Below are 18129 nucleotides of genomic sequence, written 5' to 3'. Positions count from 1 at the left end.
ATTTTTCCCGACTCTCTGTTTTCTGTTGTGAGTCAATCTTCAATCATGCTAAAATATTACCCCCAACACTGTCAGCTTTTATCCTGTGCAGTAATCTTTTGTGTGGCACCTTGTCAAATGCCTTCTGGAAGTCCAAATGCATCACATCCACTGGTTCCCCTTTATCCACTCTGTTCCTTACATCCTCAAAAATTCCAGCAAATTTGTCAAACATGACTTCCCCTCCATAAATCCATGCTGACTCAGCCTGACCAAATTATACTTCTCCAAATGTGTTGCTACTGCTTCTTTATTAATGGATTCCAAAATGTTCCCAACCACAATTGTTAAGCTAACTCGTGTATGGCTTCCTGCTTTTTGGCTGCCTCCTTTTTTGAATAGGGGCGTTCCATTTGCAGTTATCCAATCTGCTGGAACTTCCCCAGAATCCAGGAAATTTTGCTAAATTACAATCAATGCATCCACATTCCCTGCCGCTACTTCTCTTAAAAACCTAGGATGCAAGCCATCAAGTCCAGGGGATTTTCCTGTCTTTCGTTCCATTATCTTACTGATTACCACCACTTTTGTGATTATGATTGTGTTAAGTTTCTCCCCACACTCAGACACTCGCCCTATAGACGCTTGAATATCCACTGATGGAATATTGTTATTGTTGCCTACCGTAAAAACTGCTACAAAATACTTGTTTAATGATTCTGCCATCTCCATATTCCCCGTTACTAATTCACCTCTCTTGCCCTCTAAGGGATGAACATTTACCTTAGCCATTCTTTTTCTTTTTATATACCAACGGAAACTCTTGTTATCTGTTTTTATATGTTGTCCCAGTTTACATTCATATTCTATCTTCACTTACTTAATCATTTTTAATCATTCTTTGCTCACTTTTAAAAGCTTCCAAATCTTCTGTCCTCGCAATATTTTGGCCGCTTTGTATGCCTTTGCTTTTAATCGGACACCGTCCTTTAGTTCTTTAGTTTCTCTTTAATCTTAGCTCGTTAGGTTATCGATAGTTTCACTCTTGATCAATATAATTACAATCCTACCAAGTAAAACATTGAACTATGAGTCTTGTTTTGTTTATGTATCATTAATATCTATTCAAATGATGATGTTTGCCCAGATGTTTTCGCTTGCAGACCAACTCCATCCCACACTTTCTCAAATGATTACCTTTCTCTGAGATTTATGAATCTGCTTTCAAAGACATGTCTTTTTTACAATCTCTTAGTCCTTCATCCTGCAGTCAGCCTTGACCCATCAGCCTCGTGGCATGTTAGAGGTAATTACACTTAACATGCAAAGGCTAAAGATTGACATCGCTGCAAGATAAAGAGAAACCAATACAATAAAACATTATCACAGTTCAGGGTAGTCTGTGCCTCCTCTGTTGACATTGGAATACTTTAGGCTATCACGAAACAACTTCTCATCCTAATCATATATCTCTCTCGACATTTACGCAGATCTTCACCTTTGGCTTTTACACATTCCTCACTCTCTCGAGAGGCTTTAACCATTTCCTGCAGTGATGTTATCAGCGTGATTGAACATGTATTGGAACCGTTCCTCAGGACAGATTCTTCATGAATATCACATGCTGGTTGCTTCAATCACCACACATTATTTCTGCACATACAGCAATGGACCGATAATTTCGGTCTCGTGGGGTCCATGCGAATTTTGCATGGACCCGAAGCGGCCTCGCAAAAGTCATATTTCGGGGTGCAATGTGCATGCGCCGAAAACCGGCTTTTTCGATCTGTCAAAATTTCTCTAACAGAGAGAACGCATCCAGGGAGAACGATATCTACGCGCCGGATGTTGGGCTGTTTGCACAATTCATGCCCAGCGAATCTCCTTCAAACTTTTACGTCTGGTAAAAGCAGGTGCACAACTTACTTTTACCAGCGTAACAATTTTAAAACATAGATAATTTAATCATTCATTTTTATGTTAAAATCCCTATCCATCAAGGTAAATTTATTTTAACCTTATTAAACCACGTTAAAAATCAAAAAATGTTTTTAAAACATTTAATTACATTTAATTGCAATGAATGTTAAGTCTGTTAATTTTAAAAAAAATGTCGTGCTGTGTTTCTTATTTTAGGGGTTATTCTCATTGATAGTAATGGGAACTCGCATGTTTTTCAATGAGAATACAAGATAGTTATTTTGGTGCATGACCACGTCATAGCGACATACATATATGTACGTGACAGTCATATCTGCATACACAGTGAATGAAGGCCATAGAAAGGTGTCATATGTTTCTCCTGGAGCAACAGTTTTGTAGATTTGTTTCGGGTTGGATGTGTTCGTCCGAAGGAAGCCTCGGACCGCAATACTCCCCCCCGCCCCCCCCGCGCCCCAATATCATAAGATCATGAAGCACCAAAGTTCTCATAGAAGCCAAAGCAGACCTTTTTGGCGACCTATCAATGGATCCGGGGTCTGGGCGTATTTGACTGGAATCTGACCTTGAATGTCCTGATTTTTTTGGGGGGATGAAGCTACCAAATACATTCTTCTCATTGTTCAGGATAAGCAAGGACACAACCATCTCCAAAAAGGAAAGTATGAATAAACAATTTTGGCTGCACTTTTCTAACTTTGACTAGATTGTGTGTTGATACCAGGCTGATATATTTTTTTCCCGTAGTACGAATGTGATTTTATTTAAGACAGGAATGGACAGGGCAGGTACAAGCAGTATGCTTCCATTCGTTGTGCCATCTGTAAACATATTCCATACATTACAGAATCATTGTAAGTAAGTGAAAGCTGATAGTAGGAGAACTCTCTTCACAGGGAGAGTTGTGGCATAGTGGCATTAACAGAGTCAGAAAATATATCAATATTCAAGATTAAATTGAGAATATCGATAAAGAAATGTAGGTTTAAGGGATGTTGAGACAGAGCCGATAAAGTGATTGAACATATTTTTAGTGTGTTTGGTAAACGCCGACGAGAACTTGTTGGGTGAATGGTTAATTCCTCTGTTCGAAATTTCAACATTGTGATGACCAGTTGAGATGTTTAGCAAATTGCTGTGTACAAAGATGTCTAAGGCTACATTGAGGAGTCAGGTTCCTACCTTCTCCATCAGTCGTTTTCGAACCTTGTAGAATGCTTGTATACCATTTTTTAAAGATGGAGACCATTGCTCGGCACAGTAATCCAAGTATGGTCTAAACACGTTTAGTGCATTTCAAGACAACTGCTCTGTTTTCCATTCTATCACCCTTAGAAATGAACCCCAGTGTTTAGTTTGTTTTATGTGGCTTTGATAATTAAGCAATTTGTGAATCTTGTTATAGCTGATAAAGCATCTTTTGACGAGTCATAGAAAGCACCATCTTATCACTTAGTCTAAAACATCAGCTTGCATTTATACAAAATCTCTTTGAATCTCGAACGGAAAGAAAGCTGCTTCAGCGGGAATCGATAATGTTCAGCCGGGGAAAGCAGCAGGCAACACAAATACGGCGCAACATGGGTGAAATGTTTTCTGATACATGATCATTATCACAAAAACAAACTATTTTCATCCGAAAAGAAAGAAGGCCATTCTCAACTGGAAAACAGATTACAATTTAGCTCTAGTTTAGATAGGATACTTTGTTTCCATTCTTTATTTTTTAACCAGTAGCAGAATCAATGTACAAGGAGATTTCACCACCTTTTTCAGCTCGTCCCTGAATTTAGTTTGAGTAACTGCATAGATACACGTGTTTGTGCATGAACTCAAATATATGAGCATATATCCGGTTTCTGTGGCGATGTAGGCAGGAGCTGTATAATCACCACGGTAATGCGCGGTATTTGTCAATCCGGTCGTTAAAAAACTAACCATAGCTGTTAGCCACAACACCATCAAACTGCCCGATACACTGAACAATAAAATAATAGATTTTCTGCGGTTCTCCATCTCGGGATCACTCTGATTCTCACTACTGTGACCCCGGAGTCTACTGCGGGCTCTACTGGCCACTAAAATACGTCTGACTGTCAAACAATTAAACAGCAATATCAGTGCAAACGGAATCCATGGCGCTAATGCACTTTGCAGCCATGAGAATCCGACGCCTGCAGGCGAAGTAAAGAAGTCAATTCTGGGGAGACATCCCCAATGAATATTGTGAATTATTCGTTCAAATTTATATGCAAACAAAAATGGAAGGCTCTGAAAATAGATCAGGACAGAGGCCGTTGTTATAACCGCGGCTGCCTTTCTCACTGTGCAATACTTCGTTTTAAACTTTTGACAACATATAGATACAAATCGGTCAACTGTGAACAAGACTGTATACCACACCGACAGATTCAGGCTGGTAGAATTAATGTAAATAATAAATTTACAAACGGCGGTGTAGGAAAGGAAGGAATGTGGAAAGTGATATGCACAAATGTGATGCATTATTACATTGAAGATCATGACCAGTAGATCTGCTGTTGCCATGGCCCCCATGTAGACAGAGACAGATTTGGAAAGGCCGCAGTTTCCTCGGAAGAGGATCACGATTGTCAGTAGGTTCGCTATAAGAGAGCGGGAAAAGAGGTCATAAGAACATAGAAAATAGGAGATAGGAACAGGAGTAGGCCGTACGGCCCTTCGAGCCTGCTCCGCAATTCAATAAGATTATGGGTGATCCGATCATGGACTCAGCTCCACTTCCCCTCTCGCTCCCCATAACCCATTAGCCCTTATGGTTTAAGAAACTGTTTAATTCTCTCTCAAATTTATTCAAAATTCCAGCTTCTACAGCTATCTGAGGAAGCGAATTCCGCAGATTTAGAACCAGCTGAGAAAAGACATTTCTCCGCATCTCTGTTTTAAATGGGCGACCCCTTATTCTAAGATTGTGCCCTCTACTTCTAGCCTCTCCCATCAGTGGAAACGTCCTTCTGCATCCACCTTGTCAAGCCCCCTCATAATCTTATACGTTTCGATTAGGTCACCTCTAATTCTTTTGAATTCCAATGAGTAGAGACTCAACATACTCAATCTTTCTCCTAAGTCAAACCCCCTCATCCCCGGAAACAACCTAATGAACCTTCTCCGAACTGCATCGAAAGAAGTATATCGATTCGGAAATATGGAAACCAAAACTGCACGCAGTATTCCAGGTGTGGCCTCATAGTACCTTATATAGCTGTAGTAAGACTTTCCTGCTTTTATACTCCATCCTCTTTGCAATAAAGGCCAATATACCATTTGTCTTCCTGATCACTTGCTCTTCCTGCATACTACCCTTTTGTGTTTCGTGCAAAGTACTCCTTGGTCCCGCTGTACTGCAGCACTTTGCAAACTTTCTCCATTTAAAAAATAACTTGCTCTTTGATTTGTTCGGCCAAAGTGCATGGCCTCACAATTTCCAACATTATATTCCATCTGCCAAATCTGTCGGCACAAAGGCACATATTGCATGATTATATGTCTACTAAGCTGTAGCGATCTATGTACTGTTACAGTGGCCGCGGCATCAGCCTCGCCCTCCCTCAGTGTACGGAGCAAGGTTGAGCTCCCGGCACCAACACGCCAGCAGCCAGAACAGCAACTCAGTGGCCGCGCGGACGGGGAGAATTCCATCTGATATTCACCGACTTCTCCCAGTGGATCAATGACTGCAATGAAGAAATTTTCGGAATCTGTTATATTCATTAACAGTGAAGTTGTCAAAAGCTATGAGGCAACAGGGCATATTGACTTACCGGGAACACCGAATGTTGCGAGGAAAGGATAGTAAATGTCCCTAAACTTCAGAATTGTTGGTCGTACCATTTTTGGAAGAATATATGACTGCTGTCCGGCTTCACGATTCTGACTGCAGTTCCTCTGAGATCCGTTAACGCTCGCCCTTTATAGGACAATCGCTGCCCCTGTGAGAAAACCAGTTTGTACAATAATTGCCATTAGATCCAGTCACTTAACAAACAAAACTAGATTTTCCACTCCATCGCAGCTGGATGCTAATCGGGAAATCGTACAACTCCGTAAGTGAAACTCCGTCCATTAAATCAATGAAAGGAAAATGAATCCAGAGGGAACTTCCCCTAGGGATGATCCCTCCCGGATTCAGCATTAGGTTCTTGCGGCCCCATATTACTTCAGTGAAAGTTGTACATAATTAACATTGTGAGCATGAGTGGGCTTGAACATTGCTGGTGAGTGCCTATACTAACATTAATGGAGATGAAACTATTCTAAAATTACTGGTTGTGATTCTAATATGACTGATGGCGACCGTACTGTAACATCACTGGTAGGTGTGGCTACCCTAACATTGCTTGTTGTGACCTTACTCTAACATTACTGGTGGTGACTCAACTGTAAAATTAATGAGAGTGACCCTGCGCTAACATTACGGGTATTGAACCTAATACAACATTACTGGTGATATAACTAGTCTAACATTACTGGTGTTAACCCTACTCTGACATTACTCGTGATGATTCTAAGCTAACATTACTAGTGGTGTCCCTAATCTAACATTAATGGTGATGATTCTTCATTTCCATTACTGGCGGAGATTTACTTTAACTTTAATGGTGTAGATTCTACACTGACAGGAAAGTTATTGCTCCTAATCTAACATTAGTGATATTTACGCTAGTCTAGCATTCTTCATGGTGACACAACTACAACATTATTGATGCTGACTCTACTCTGAGATTACTGGTGTTGAATCTACTCCAACATTAGAGGTAGTGAACCAAGTATTACATTCATGGTGGTGACCGGACTCTAGCATTATTGATGTTGCCCCTACGCTATCTTCATCATAGGCGGTACACCGAATGTGCATGACTTTCTTTCACGAGAGTTCACAGATGTTTCAGTGAAGGACACGATGTTCCCGTCCTCAACTCCAGTTGACGGGGTGGAAGATACATGTGCGTGGATTTTTTTAAGGTGTGGTGACCGTTGCACAACAGCCACCACGCGGGCATGACAGAGCTAGGCCTTTATCCAATAGCAAGGGTTTAACCAGGGCGACTGGAGACCTAATCTGCTGCACGGACCCAGTGCTTACACATGGAAGCATAGAAACATAGCAAGTAAGTGCAGGAGTTAGCCATACATCCTTCGAGCCTGCACCATCCTTCAATATGATCATGGCTGATCATGCAACTTCAGTACCCTATTCATGCTATCTCTCCATACCCCTTGATCCTTTAGCCGTAAGGGCCACATCTAACTCCCATTTGCATATATCTAACGAACTGGCCTCAACAACTTTCTGTCGTAGAAAATTCCACAGCTTCACAATTCTCTGATTGGAGAAGTTTCTCCTCATCTCGTTTCAAAATGGCTTACCACTTATGCTTCCACTGTGACCCCTGGTTCTGGACTTCCCCAAAATTAGCAACATACATCCTGTATCTAACCTGTCCAATCCCGTCTGCATTTTATATGTTTCTATGAGATTGCCTCTCATTCTTCTAAATTCCAGCGAATATAATCCCAGTCGATCTAATCTTTCTTTATATGTCAGACCTGCCATCCCAGGAATCAGTCTGGTGAACCTGCGCTGCACTGTCGCAATAGCAATAATGTCCTTCCTCAAAACTACACATCATATTCAAAGTATTTCTCACCAAGGCCCTGTTCAACTGCGGTAAAACCTCCTTGCACCTATACTAAAATCCCCTCGCTGTGAAGGCCAACAAGCCATTTGCTTTCTTTACTTACTGTTGTACCTGCATGCCTACCTTCAATGACTATGTACGAAGACACCCACCTCCAATTTTAATAATCTGCCTTCCTGTTTTTGCCAACAAAAAAGTGGATACCCTCACACTGCTCCACATTATACTGCAACTGCAATGCATTCGCCCATTCACTTAACCTGTGCAATTCCCCTGCAGCCTCCTAACTTCCTCCTCGCAGCTCGCACTGAAACCCAGCTTAGTGTCATCTGCAAACGAGGAGATATTACATTCAATTCCTTCGTCTAAATCATATTGCATTATGGCCAGGCCTGTGCTGTACCTGGGCCCTCGGATCCTCTGGGCTCCGTAAGCTCATTGGCTGCACCTTGGCCTACGTTGTTCGTACTCTAACATTGCTGGTGGTGACTCTGTTCCAAAGTTAAAGGTGATGACTGTGCTCTAACATTGCTGGTGATAATCCAAACATAACAATATTGACACTTGTATAACAGTAGTAGTAATGTGACTAATGCAACATTACTGGAGGTGACCCTACTCTAACATTAATGAGTATGATTCTACCTTAACATTACTGCTGATGACACTATTCCAAATTTAATGTTGGTGTCCCTACACTAAAACGATTGGTGGTGACCCTGTTCCATCATACTGGCTGTGGTGCTTTTCTAACATTCCTGGTGGTTTTCCTACTCTAAAGTACTGCGGGTTAATCTAAACAAACATTACTGATTTTGTCACTACTCGAACATTAATGGTGGTGATCCAACACCAACATGACAGGTGTTGATACTAATTTAACATAATTAGTAGTGACATTTCTCTAACATTACTGATGGTAACTCAACTCTATCATTTTGTTGTTAATGTTAGTGGTGTTGATCTTACTCTAACATGTCAGGTGGTCACATAGAAACATAGACATTTACAGCGCAGAAGCTGGCCATTTCCGCACATTGTGTCCTCGATGGCCGATAAACAACTGCACGGCACTTGATTAGAAGCCCTAAAGGCTATATATACACCTATGATTAATGATGGAAGGCAAAAAGCACCAAGCCGACCAAGGCCGCCTCACCAACTGCGACACTCCTGATACTGAAAAGTCTACACTCCATCCCAACCGGAACATTCTGATCTCCTGGGAGAGGCAAAAATCAGGTAAAAACCTCGGCTAATTTGGGGAGAGAAGATCTCGGAAAATTCCACTCCGACCCATCCAGACGATCAAAACTATTCGAGGAGATCACCCTGGCCGTATTCTATTACCTGCAGCACCTACCATTATATCTGCGCCGACCAACAAAAGGTCATCTGGTCTAATCCTAATACCAAAAGTAGGTCCATAATCCTGAAGGTTAGGGTACTTTTAAGTGACCATCCAACCATCTCTTAAAAGTGGTGGGGGTCTATTCATCCACCATTCATCAAGCAGCGAATTCCAGATCCTCACAACCTTCTGCCTAAAGAAACATTGGAACATAGAAACATAGAAAATAGGTGCAGGAGTCGGCCATTCGGCCCTTCGAGCCTGCATCACCATTCAATGAGTTCATGGCTGAAAAAGCAACTTCAGTCCCCCATTCCTGCTTTCTCGCCATACCACTTTCTCCCCCTAGTAGTAAGGACGACATCAAACTCCTTTTTGAATATATTTAACGAATTGTCCTCAACAACCTTCTGTGGAAGAGAATTCCACAGGTTCCCCACTCTCTTACGTGAAGAAGTTTCTCCTCATCTCGGACCTTTATGGCTTACCCCTTATCCTTAGGCTGTGACCACTACTTCTGGACTTCCCCAACATTGGGAACATTCTTCCTGCATCTAATCTGTCTAAATCCGTCAGAATTTTAAAGTTTCTATGAGATCCCTTCTCATTCTTCTGAACTCCAGTGAGTACAAGCCCAGTTGATCCAATCTTTGCTGATATCCTCTGCTCTTCTTCAAAATAATGTCTAGCTCCCGCTCAGAGACGAGACAAGACATCGGTTTAACGTCTTCCGAAAGAGAACACCTCAAACTGTGCAGAAATATGTCACCACTGCACTGGGGTGACAGCCTAGATTTTTTGTGCCCAACTACATGGAATGGGAATTGAAACCACAAGCGTCTGACCCACAGGCGTGTGTCACCCCACTGATCATTAGCTGAAACTGATTTAATCAGATTATCTTTCCAGTGGATCGTTGCGAATGACTCACATTCTGAAATTTGCGCAATTTCTAACCATGTTGAATCTTGCTCAGCTCAAAGCGTGAGCAAGGTAAACGGTAGTTGGATCAGTGAAATAAGGCACCGATCCAAAAACCTGTGTGGTTGAAGAATATATCACTGCAATTTCCCATTCCTGTTCGACGCAATCCTCCTACTTCACCGCAGTGAGACCAGCCTCAGTATTGGCTTGAGTGAAACAATTTCATAGCCAGTCAGTGTGTTTAGCAACTGTGTACCTGGAAGAAGTACACAAGTGTGCTTTCTCTCTTACTTCGGATGTAAAACGTGCGTTAGCGGATTTTCTGCAGAATATCAACTCTTGAGTAGAATAGCTTAGTTAACAACCATATTTAATATTTCGAAGTAAGCCAGATACAGTTGGCTTGCCTCATATTCCACACACTCCACCAAACATACATCTAGGTAACATTAGCACTGGGTGACGGTGGAAATTACAGGATATCGATTACCCGCCCTTCATAGCGAACGGTTTTCATTGGTCAACGTGTGGGGGAATCTGGATGCCAATTCAATATAGTCAACTTAACAATAAAACACAAAAATTAAATAATCCCATCAACTGAAGTGTGGATGCAACTAGCTGGTTCAGTCATGTCAATTAAAAAGTTCATAAAGATGTCCCACAAAGTCATTTAGCAGAAATACTATTTTAAAAAGAAACAAACATTTGACAGAAATTCAAGTTTGCACCTTCAAGAGAGGAGTGGACTTTCAGGTTAAGGGCTGAGGAACGTTCCATCGGCAGCAATAATTTCATATCAGCAAATATAGTCACGTGATGCAAATGCACGCTCACATTTCATGTAAATGAAATACATCTGTTACTTGGTCTGTTTCTACCCTGACCTTCTATGCTGAAGGCACTGACTCCTGCTGTTCAAATCACTGCAATCTGCCGTACAGTACCCCGGGTCAAGCAAGCAAGAGGACAGAGCGTAACATAACAATCGGACCCAGTCCTTCCAAACCCGCTGGCCATTGCAGACACGCTTTCCAACAGCAATCATTGGATTACAATCATGATTGTGCGCCCTACCCGTTCCACCCCATGCCTGGCCCTGGAGCACGTTTGCCGCCCCAATGCTACAGTTCAGCACAGAGCGAGAATAAATTATTCGCTGCCAACCAGACTCTTCTAACTCTATCACAAAACTTTGATGAAAACACTATACTTTTAGTGCACCCCGACCGACAATACTTTCATAATTTTAAACAAATAGGTTTGTACATATGCGGCGTTTAATTATTACACTCATTAATGTCACGATGATTAAACATAGACCAGCTGAGTAACATTTTGGAATAATGAACTATACAATGACAGAGCCAAAATGTCTAAACTATATTGATCACAGGAGGATTGCAACCACTAGCAAATCATGTAAGGCATATCGAAACATAGCCATGGAAATAGTGAATGCTTTGGTTGTCATCTTTCAAAATTCTATAGATTATGGAAAATTTCCTGCAGATTGTATGGTGGCACAGGTAAACCCACTATTTAAAAAAGAAGGGAGAGAGAATACAGGGAACCAGAAATGGGTTCGCCTAACATTAGTAGTACGGAAAATGGTAGAGTCTATTATAAAATATATGACAATGGGACACTTAGAAAATATTAACGGATGTAGACAAATTCAACATGGATTTATGAAAGGAAAATCGAGTTTGACAAACCTACTGGAGTTTAGGAGGATGTAACTGATCGACTAGATGAGGAGAACCAATTGCTGTAATGTATGTGGATTTTCAAAAGGTCTTTGGTAAAGTCCGATATAAGAGGGTATTCTGCAATATTAATGAACATCGGATTAGGGGTAACAATCTGCTAAGGATTGAAAATTGGTCAACTTGCAGGAAATAGGGAGTAGGAATAAATGGGTCTTTTTCATGGTGGCTGGCAGAGACTTGTTGTGGTACCAAAGGGATCGGTGCTTGGGCCCAAGCTATTCACAATGTATATAAATGATTTGGACCAGGGAACTAAAAGTAATATTGCCATCTTTGCTGCCGACACAGAGCTTGGTGAGATTTTCCAAACCTCTTAGGCTACACGTTAGATCCCAATGGGCTGGTAGACTCCTCATGTTGTACCTTGTTTAACAACGGGAGAAAGGGATAAACTGAGTATTTAGAGTCCAGAAATCCTCACGTCAGTGGGGGGAATTTCATTTGAAAGAAACCTGAGGGAGAGGATAAATCTTCATTTGTAAAGGCATGGAATAATCAAGTAAAGTCAGCACGCATTTGTTCAGCGAAGGTCGTGTCTCAATAAGTTGATCGAACATTTTCAGTTGGTAATCAGGAGGGTCGATGAGTGCAGTGCGAATGATGTACTTCATTGGATATTAGCAATGCTTTTGAGAAGCTCCCACATAACAGATTGATCACGACAGGACAGCCTGGCATCCAAGGAAAACTGGCAAGTTGGATCCAAAATTGTCTCAGAGGCAGAAAGTAAATAGTAATATTGATGGGTATGTATGTGACTGGAAGACTCTATCCAGTGGCTCCCACTGTAATGGGTCCATTCATTTTGTGCTATATATCAATGACCTGGATTTGAATGTTACGAATACGATTAAGAAGTTTTCAGATTACACTATAATAAGCTGTATGGTTGATAATGAAGAAGAAAGCTGTGGACCTCAGGAATATATCAATGTTTTGGTTAGGAGGGCAGAACAGTGGGAAGTGGAATTCAATTTGAACCTGTGTGGTAATGAATTTTGCAAAGGTCTAACAAGGCAAGGGAATACAAGCTAAATGCTTCGACACTGAAAAGTGTAGAGGAAATACGTGACCATGGGGTACAGGTCCACAGATCACTGAATGAAGGAGGCCAGGTTGATAAGGAGGTTCAGAAGGCTTATGGAATATTTGCCTTTTGTAGTCGAGGCATGGAATACAAATCATGGCGTTTATGCTGGAACGGTATAGAACAGTGGTAAGGCCGCAGCAAGATTAAATAAAGGAGAATACAAAGGTATGAGGGTAGAGTTGGCTAAATTTCACTGGGAATATAGATTAAGTTGTAATACTGTTGATGAACAGTGGCGTTCATTTAAGGAGATATTTCACAACTCTGAAGAAAAACATATTCCAGTGAGGAGGAGAGGGTGTAAAAGAAAAGTTAGCTCTCCATGACTAATGAAAGAAATAAAGGACGATATCCAATCCATGGCCATACAAACTGGCCAAAAGTAATGGGAGGACAGGAACATGGAAACATAGGAAATTGGTGCACGAGTAGGCCATTCGGCCCTTCGAGTCTGCACCACCATTCTATATGATCATGGCTGATCATGCAACCACCGTACACCACTCATGCCTTCTCTCCATACCCCCGGATCCATTTAGCCATAAGGGACACATCTAACACTCTTTTGATATATCCAACAAACTAGACTCAACAACTTTATGTGGTAGAGAATTCCATAGGTTCACAATTCTCTGGGTAAAACCGTTTCTCCCCAACTCGGTCCTAGATGGATTACCCCTTATCATTAGATTGTGTCCCCTGGCTCTTGGCGTCCCCAACGTCGGGAACATTCTTCCTGCATCGAACCTGTCCAATACCGTCAAAATGTGTATGTTTCTTTCAGATCCCCTTTCATTCTTCTAAATTCCCGTGAATATTAGCCTAGTCGATCGAATCTTTCTTCATATGTCAGTCCTGCTATCCCGGAAATCAGTCTGCTGTACCTTTTCTGCAGTCCGTCAATAGCAAGAATGCCCTTCCTCAGATTAGCATTACAAAACTGCACACAATACTCAAGGTCTGGTCTCACCAAGGCTATGTCCAAATGCTGTAAGACCTCCCTGTTCCTATACTGAAATCGTCTCGCTGTGAAGGCCAACGTGCAATATGCCTTATTCACCACCTGCTGTACCTGCCTGCAAACTTTCAATGGATAATGTGCCATGACACCCAGGTCTCGTTGCAGCTCCGTGTTTGCTAATCTGCCACCATACAGATAATGCTCTGCTATTCTGTTTTCTTTAAATTAAAGTGGATAACCTGACATTTATCTACATTATACTGCATCTGCCATGCATTTGCTCACTCACCTAACCTGTCCAAGTCACCCCGCAGCCTCTTAGCATCCTTCCCACAGCTCACACTGCCACCCAGCTTAGTGTCATCTTCAACCTTGAAGATATTATATTCAATTCCTTCGTTTAAATCATTAATCTATATTGTAAATAACTGGTGTCCCAGCAGGGATCATTGTGGTACCCCACTAGTTACTGCCTGCCAGTCTGAAAAGGATCCGTTTATTCCCACTCTTTGCTTCCTGTCTGCCAACCAGTTCTCTATCCACGTCAATACATTACCCCCAATCCCATGTGACGTCATTTGGCACCTTAATCTCTCGTGTGGGACCTTGTCAAAAGCCTTTTGAAAGTTCAAATACACCAACTCTATTGGTTCTCCCTTATCCCCTCCACAAGTTACAACCTGAAAAAATTCTAAAAGTCTTGTCAAGCATCATTCCTCTTTCATAAATGCATGCTGATTTATAATACTCACTTACTGCTGTCTAACTGCGCTGCTTTAAATCTTTAATAATTGCTTATATAATTTTCACCACGACCGATGTCAGGCTAACCGCTCTATAATTCCCTGTCGTTTCTCTCCGTCATTTTTTAAAATTCAGATGGAGGGTGAGAAATTTGGTTCTCAAAACAGCTTATTAAGATTAATACTGGAGAATACAAAGGTATGAAAACAGAGTTGGCTAAAGTGTACTGGGAAATTAGATTAAAATGCAGGAGGGTTGATAAACAGTGGCGTACAATCACGGAGATATTTCACAACTCTCAAGAAAAATATATTCCAGTGAGCAGGAAAGGGTTTAAAATAAATGATATCCACCAATGGCGAGCTAAAGAAATAAAGGACGGTGTCCAATTGAAGAGCAAACAAACTGGCCTCTGTTTCTGGAATTCTCATACATCTGGAGATTGGGAAGATTTAAAAAGCAACAAAAAATAATTTTAAAAATGATTAACAAAGCGAAGATTGGCTATGAAAGTAAACTAGCACGAAATACATAAACATATAGCAAGACTTTATACAAATATATCAAAGGGAAATTTTGGCTGAAATAAATGCTGCTCCCTTAGAGGACGAGACTGGGGAATTTGTACTGGGGAACATGGAAATGGCAGAAACTCTGAACAAATTTCTTGCATCAGTCTTTACGGTCGAAGACACTTACGATATCCCAACAGTGGATAGACAAGAGGCTTAAGGGGGAGGAACTTAACACAATCACAATCGCTAAGAAAGTGTTACTTAGTAAGATAATGGGACTAAATGCAGATAAATCCCTTGGAAAAGGTGGCTTGTATCCTGGTATTTAAGAGATGTCGTGGCCAGGATACTGAATGCTTTGGTTGCAATTTACCAACATTCACGAGATTCTGGGCAGGTCCATCAGATTGGAACACTGAAAATGTAACGCCCCAATTTAAAAAATGAGGCAGACAAAAAAGCAGGCATCTATAAACCAGTTGGCCGAACATCTGTGGTTGGGAAAATGTTGGAGTGCGTTATTAAAAGAGCAAGAGCAGGGCATTTGTAAAAACATAATTCAGTCATGAAGATTCAGCATGGATTTAAGAAAGGTAAGTCATGTATGTCAAATTTGCTGGAATTCATTAAGGATATAACAACAGGGTGGATGAAGTGGAACCAGTGCATGTGGTGTATTTGGACTGCCAGAAGGCCTTCGACAAGGTGCCTCATAAAAGATTACTGCATAATTTGACAAACATTTCTCTGACTGGAACTGCATAAAAGATTGTTCCTTTCAATGTCATTAAACTGTCCAATTTCCGCTATCACTCTCAATCTTCTGAATCAGGTGCCTCTTAATGTTCAACAAAAGTGACTCGCCCAACAAGGTGCTCGAGCTCAGGATCCTGAAATTAAGAACTTTATGCTCTGCCAACTGAGCAAGCCTAGCATGTTCCATTTATCTGTCGCTGTCGCTGATTGTAGTCAGAAATATGTTGGCTCCGCTCTATGGAGTTAACTTGTTCTACAAGGCATGACCCATATTCTCCTGAATTCCATGTTCTGTAAGGAAATCAACCATCAAAATCCTTTCATTAACCACAAGAGTTCCGACAATTTACTGATCGCAAGGCGATTTTAGTGCTTGTTAGTATCTCTTGTCCATTTCCAGCTGTTTCCCGATTCTGATTGTCACTCTAGGCCTGTTCAATCAGACTCTGGGGAAGCAATGAGACATATTTTATAGCAAGGGTCTCGTTATTGTGATGCAGCAAATACAATGTCAATACTGGAAGAACAATATCGAAAAGCAGTGGGACCCCGACGTGAATTAAACACACAGCTGTCTGATCTGGTATCAGAAGCGGTAACATTGCGCCACGAATTTGCGGATGTTTTGTAAAATGTAATAATTGAGGAAATTTTATCACCTACCCGCCTTTACACACTGTATTTTAGGAGACTGCTTTAAAATGACATGGTCACCAGGATTGCTTTTCTTCAATTATATTGCATAATCGTTTTTGTTTCAAAAATGAAGTTTCCACCCAGACTCAAACCAGGGACTTTTCACATGTGAGGCAAACGTGTTAACCACTTCACTATGGAAACCTCTGCTTAACGTCAGCCCCAGAGAAAACTGTTACATGAGAAGCTGAAATACTGAATTCCTCTTTCTGGTTAAAATGCCTTTCACAAACATGTCTCTCACCGAAACTGCACAAAACCAAACTGTTGCTTTCAAAGTCGTTGACCTCCCGAAATTCCGCGATTCCAATTTTCTGCACAATACACAGAGTGAAAGTGCTTTGCGCTCAGAAATTTGCAGGATCCACTGTGGTTAATGAAATGGCTTTTAATGATTGACTTCCTTACACACCTTAGAATTTTGGAGAACCTTAATTCGTGGTTTGAAATTCAAGGTAAACCCATGGGGTGGAACTAACATGCGCCTGGCTGAAATCAAATACAGGGATACAGAAATTCAGCAATCTCACCAAGCTGAATCGGTAGAGCTTGAGATTCTTAATCGCTGTGTCGTGGGTTGGAACTATTTTCGTTAAACGTTTAAATTTGTGTGTGGAGGCAGAAGACGTGGGTATGATTCTTAATGGATACTTTGGACTTTTTTCATAAAAGAGGGTCGAAGCAGACTTTGCATTTAGGGAGGAGGTCTGTGAAATATTAGACGAGATAAACATCGTGAATGAGCAAGTAATAAGGGATTCAGCAGCTTTGAATGCGCAGACATCTTCAAACAAGGAGGAAGTGTACCCAGGCTATTAAGAGAAAGGAAAGAGGTATAGCAGAGGCTCTGACCATCATTTTTCAATCCACACTGGCATATTAAATGAGGGATATGCTTGCATTGGAGGCATGTCAGAGAATGTTCACGGTGTTGGCTGATGCAAAAAGTTTGAGCAGATTGTTCCTCGACTTATTGGAATTTAGAAGAATGAGAGGTGATATTTTTGAAAATTATAAGATACTGAGGGGTTTTGACAGGGTAGATGCAGATACGATCTTTCCGCTCGTTGGGGAATCTATAACTAGAGGGCATAGTTTCAGAATAAGGAAAGACGCATTCAATAGGGAAATGAGGTGGAATTTCCTCTCAGTGGGTCATGAATCTTTGGAATTATTTACCACAGAGGCTGGGTCATTGAATATAATTAAGGTGGAGATGGACAGAACTTCGAACAATAACGGACGGAAGCATTATGGGGAACCTGTAGGGAAGTGGAGTAGCAGTCAAGATAACATCAGACATAATTTTTTTGGATGACGGATCAGGCTCCAGGGGCCAATTGGCCGACTTCTGCTCCTATTTCTTACGTTATTATAATATATTATCTGTCAAACCATTGTCTATTGCACAGACTATATTGAGGAATCTGATTCAGCATGTTGATTGTAACATGAACATGCCAGTGCGCAAACACTGGGACAGACTGTAGAGTAAAGTTCTGGTTATTGTGAAACACATAATAACTTACCAATTCCGGAAGAACAATATCAAAAAGGAATGCGATCCAGACGAGACCATGTAGCATTCTGATCTGTAATCAGGCGCGCTAGCATTGCGCCATGAGGTCGCGGATGTGTGCATATATAAAGGTTCCTCAAACACAGTTTGATTTATCCTGCATCCAGCAGTGAAAGGGCTTTAAAATACGCACCATCTCCCAC

General features: G+C 41.2%; 1 protein-coding gene across 1 annotated transcript; it reads right to left on the bottom strand.

The window, feature by feature from the left end:
• Window positions 1–3639: 3639 nt before the first annotated feature.
• Window positions 3640–5790, bottom strand: LOC139250307 (probable G-protein coupled receptor 139). The gene is made up of 2 exons (XM_070872801.1): window positions 5721–5790; window positions 3640–4544 (listed from the first exon to the last, which is right to left on the bottom strand). Exons 1-2 carry the CDS (start codon window positions 5788–5790, stop codon window positions 3640–3642), a joined length of 975 nt encoding a protein of 324 aa, XP_070728902.1.
• Window positions 5791–18129: the final 12339 nt, after the last annotated feature.

This window comes from Pristiophorus japonicus, unplaced genomic scaffold, assembly GCF_044704955.1.
Source record: "Pristiophorus japonicus isolate sPriJap1 unplaced genomic scaffold, sPriJap1.hap1 HAP1_SCAFFOLD_37, whole genome shotgun sequence".
NCBI classification, from domain to species: Eukaryota; Metazoa; Chordata; class Chondrichthyes; family Pristiophoridae; genus Pristiophorus; species Pristiophorus japonicus.
Note: the sequence above shows the minus strand (reverse complement) of the source record. Positions and strands in the feature narration are given on the sequence as shown.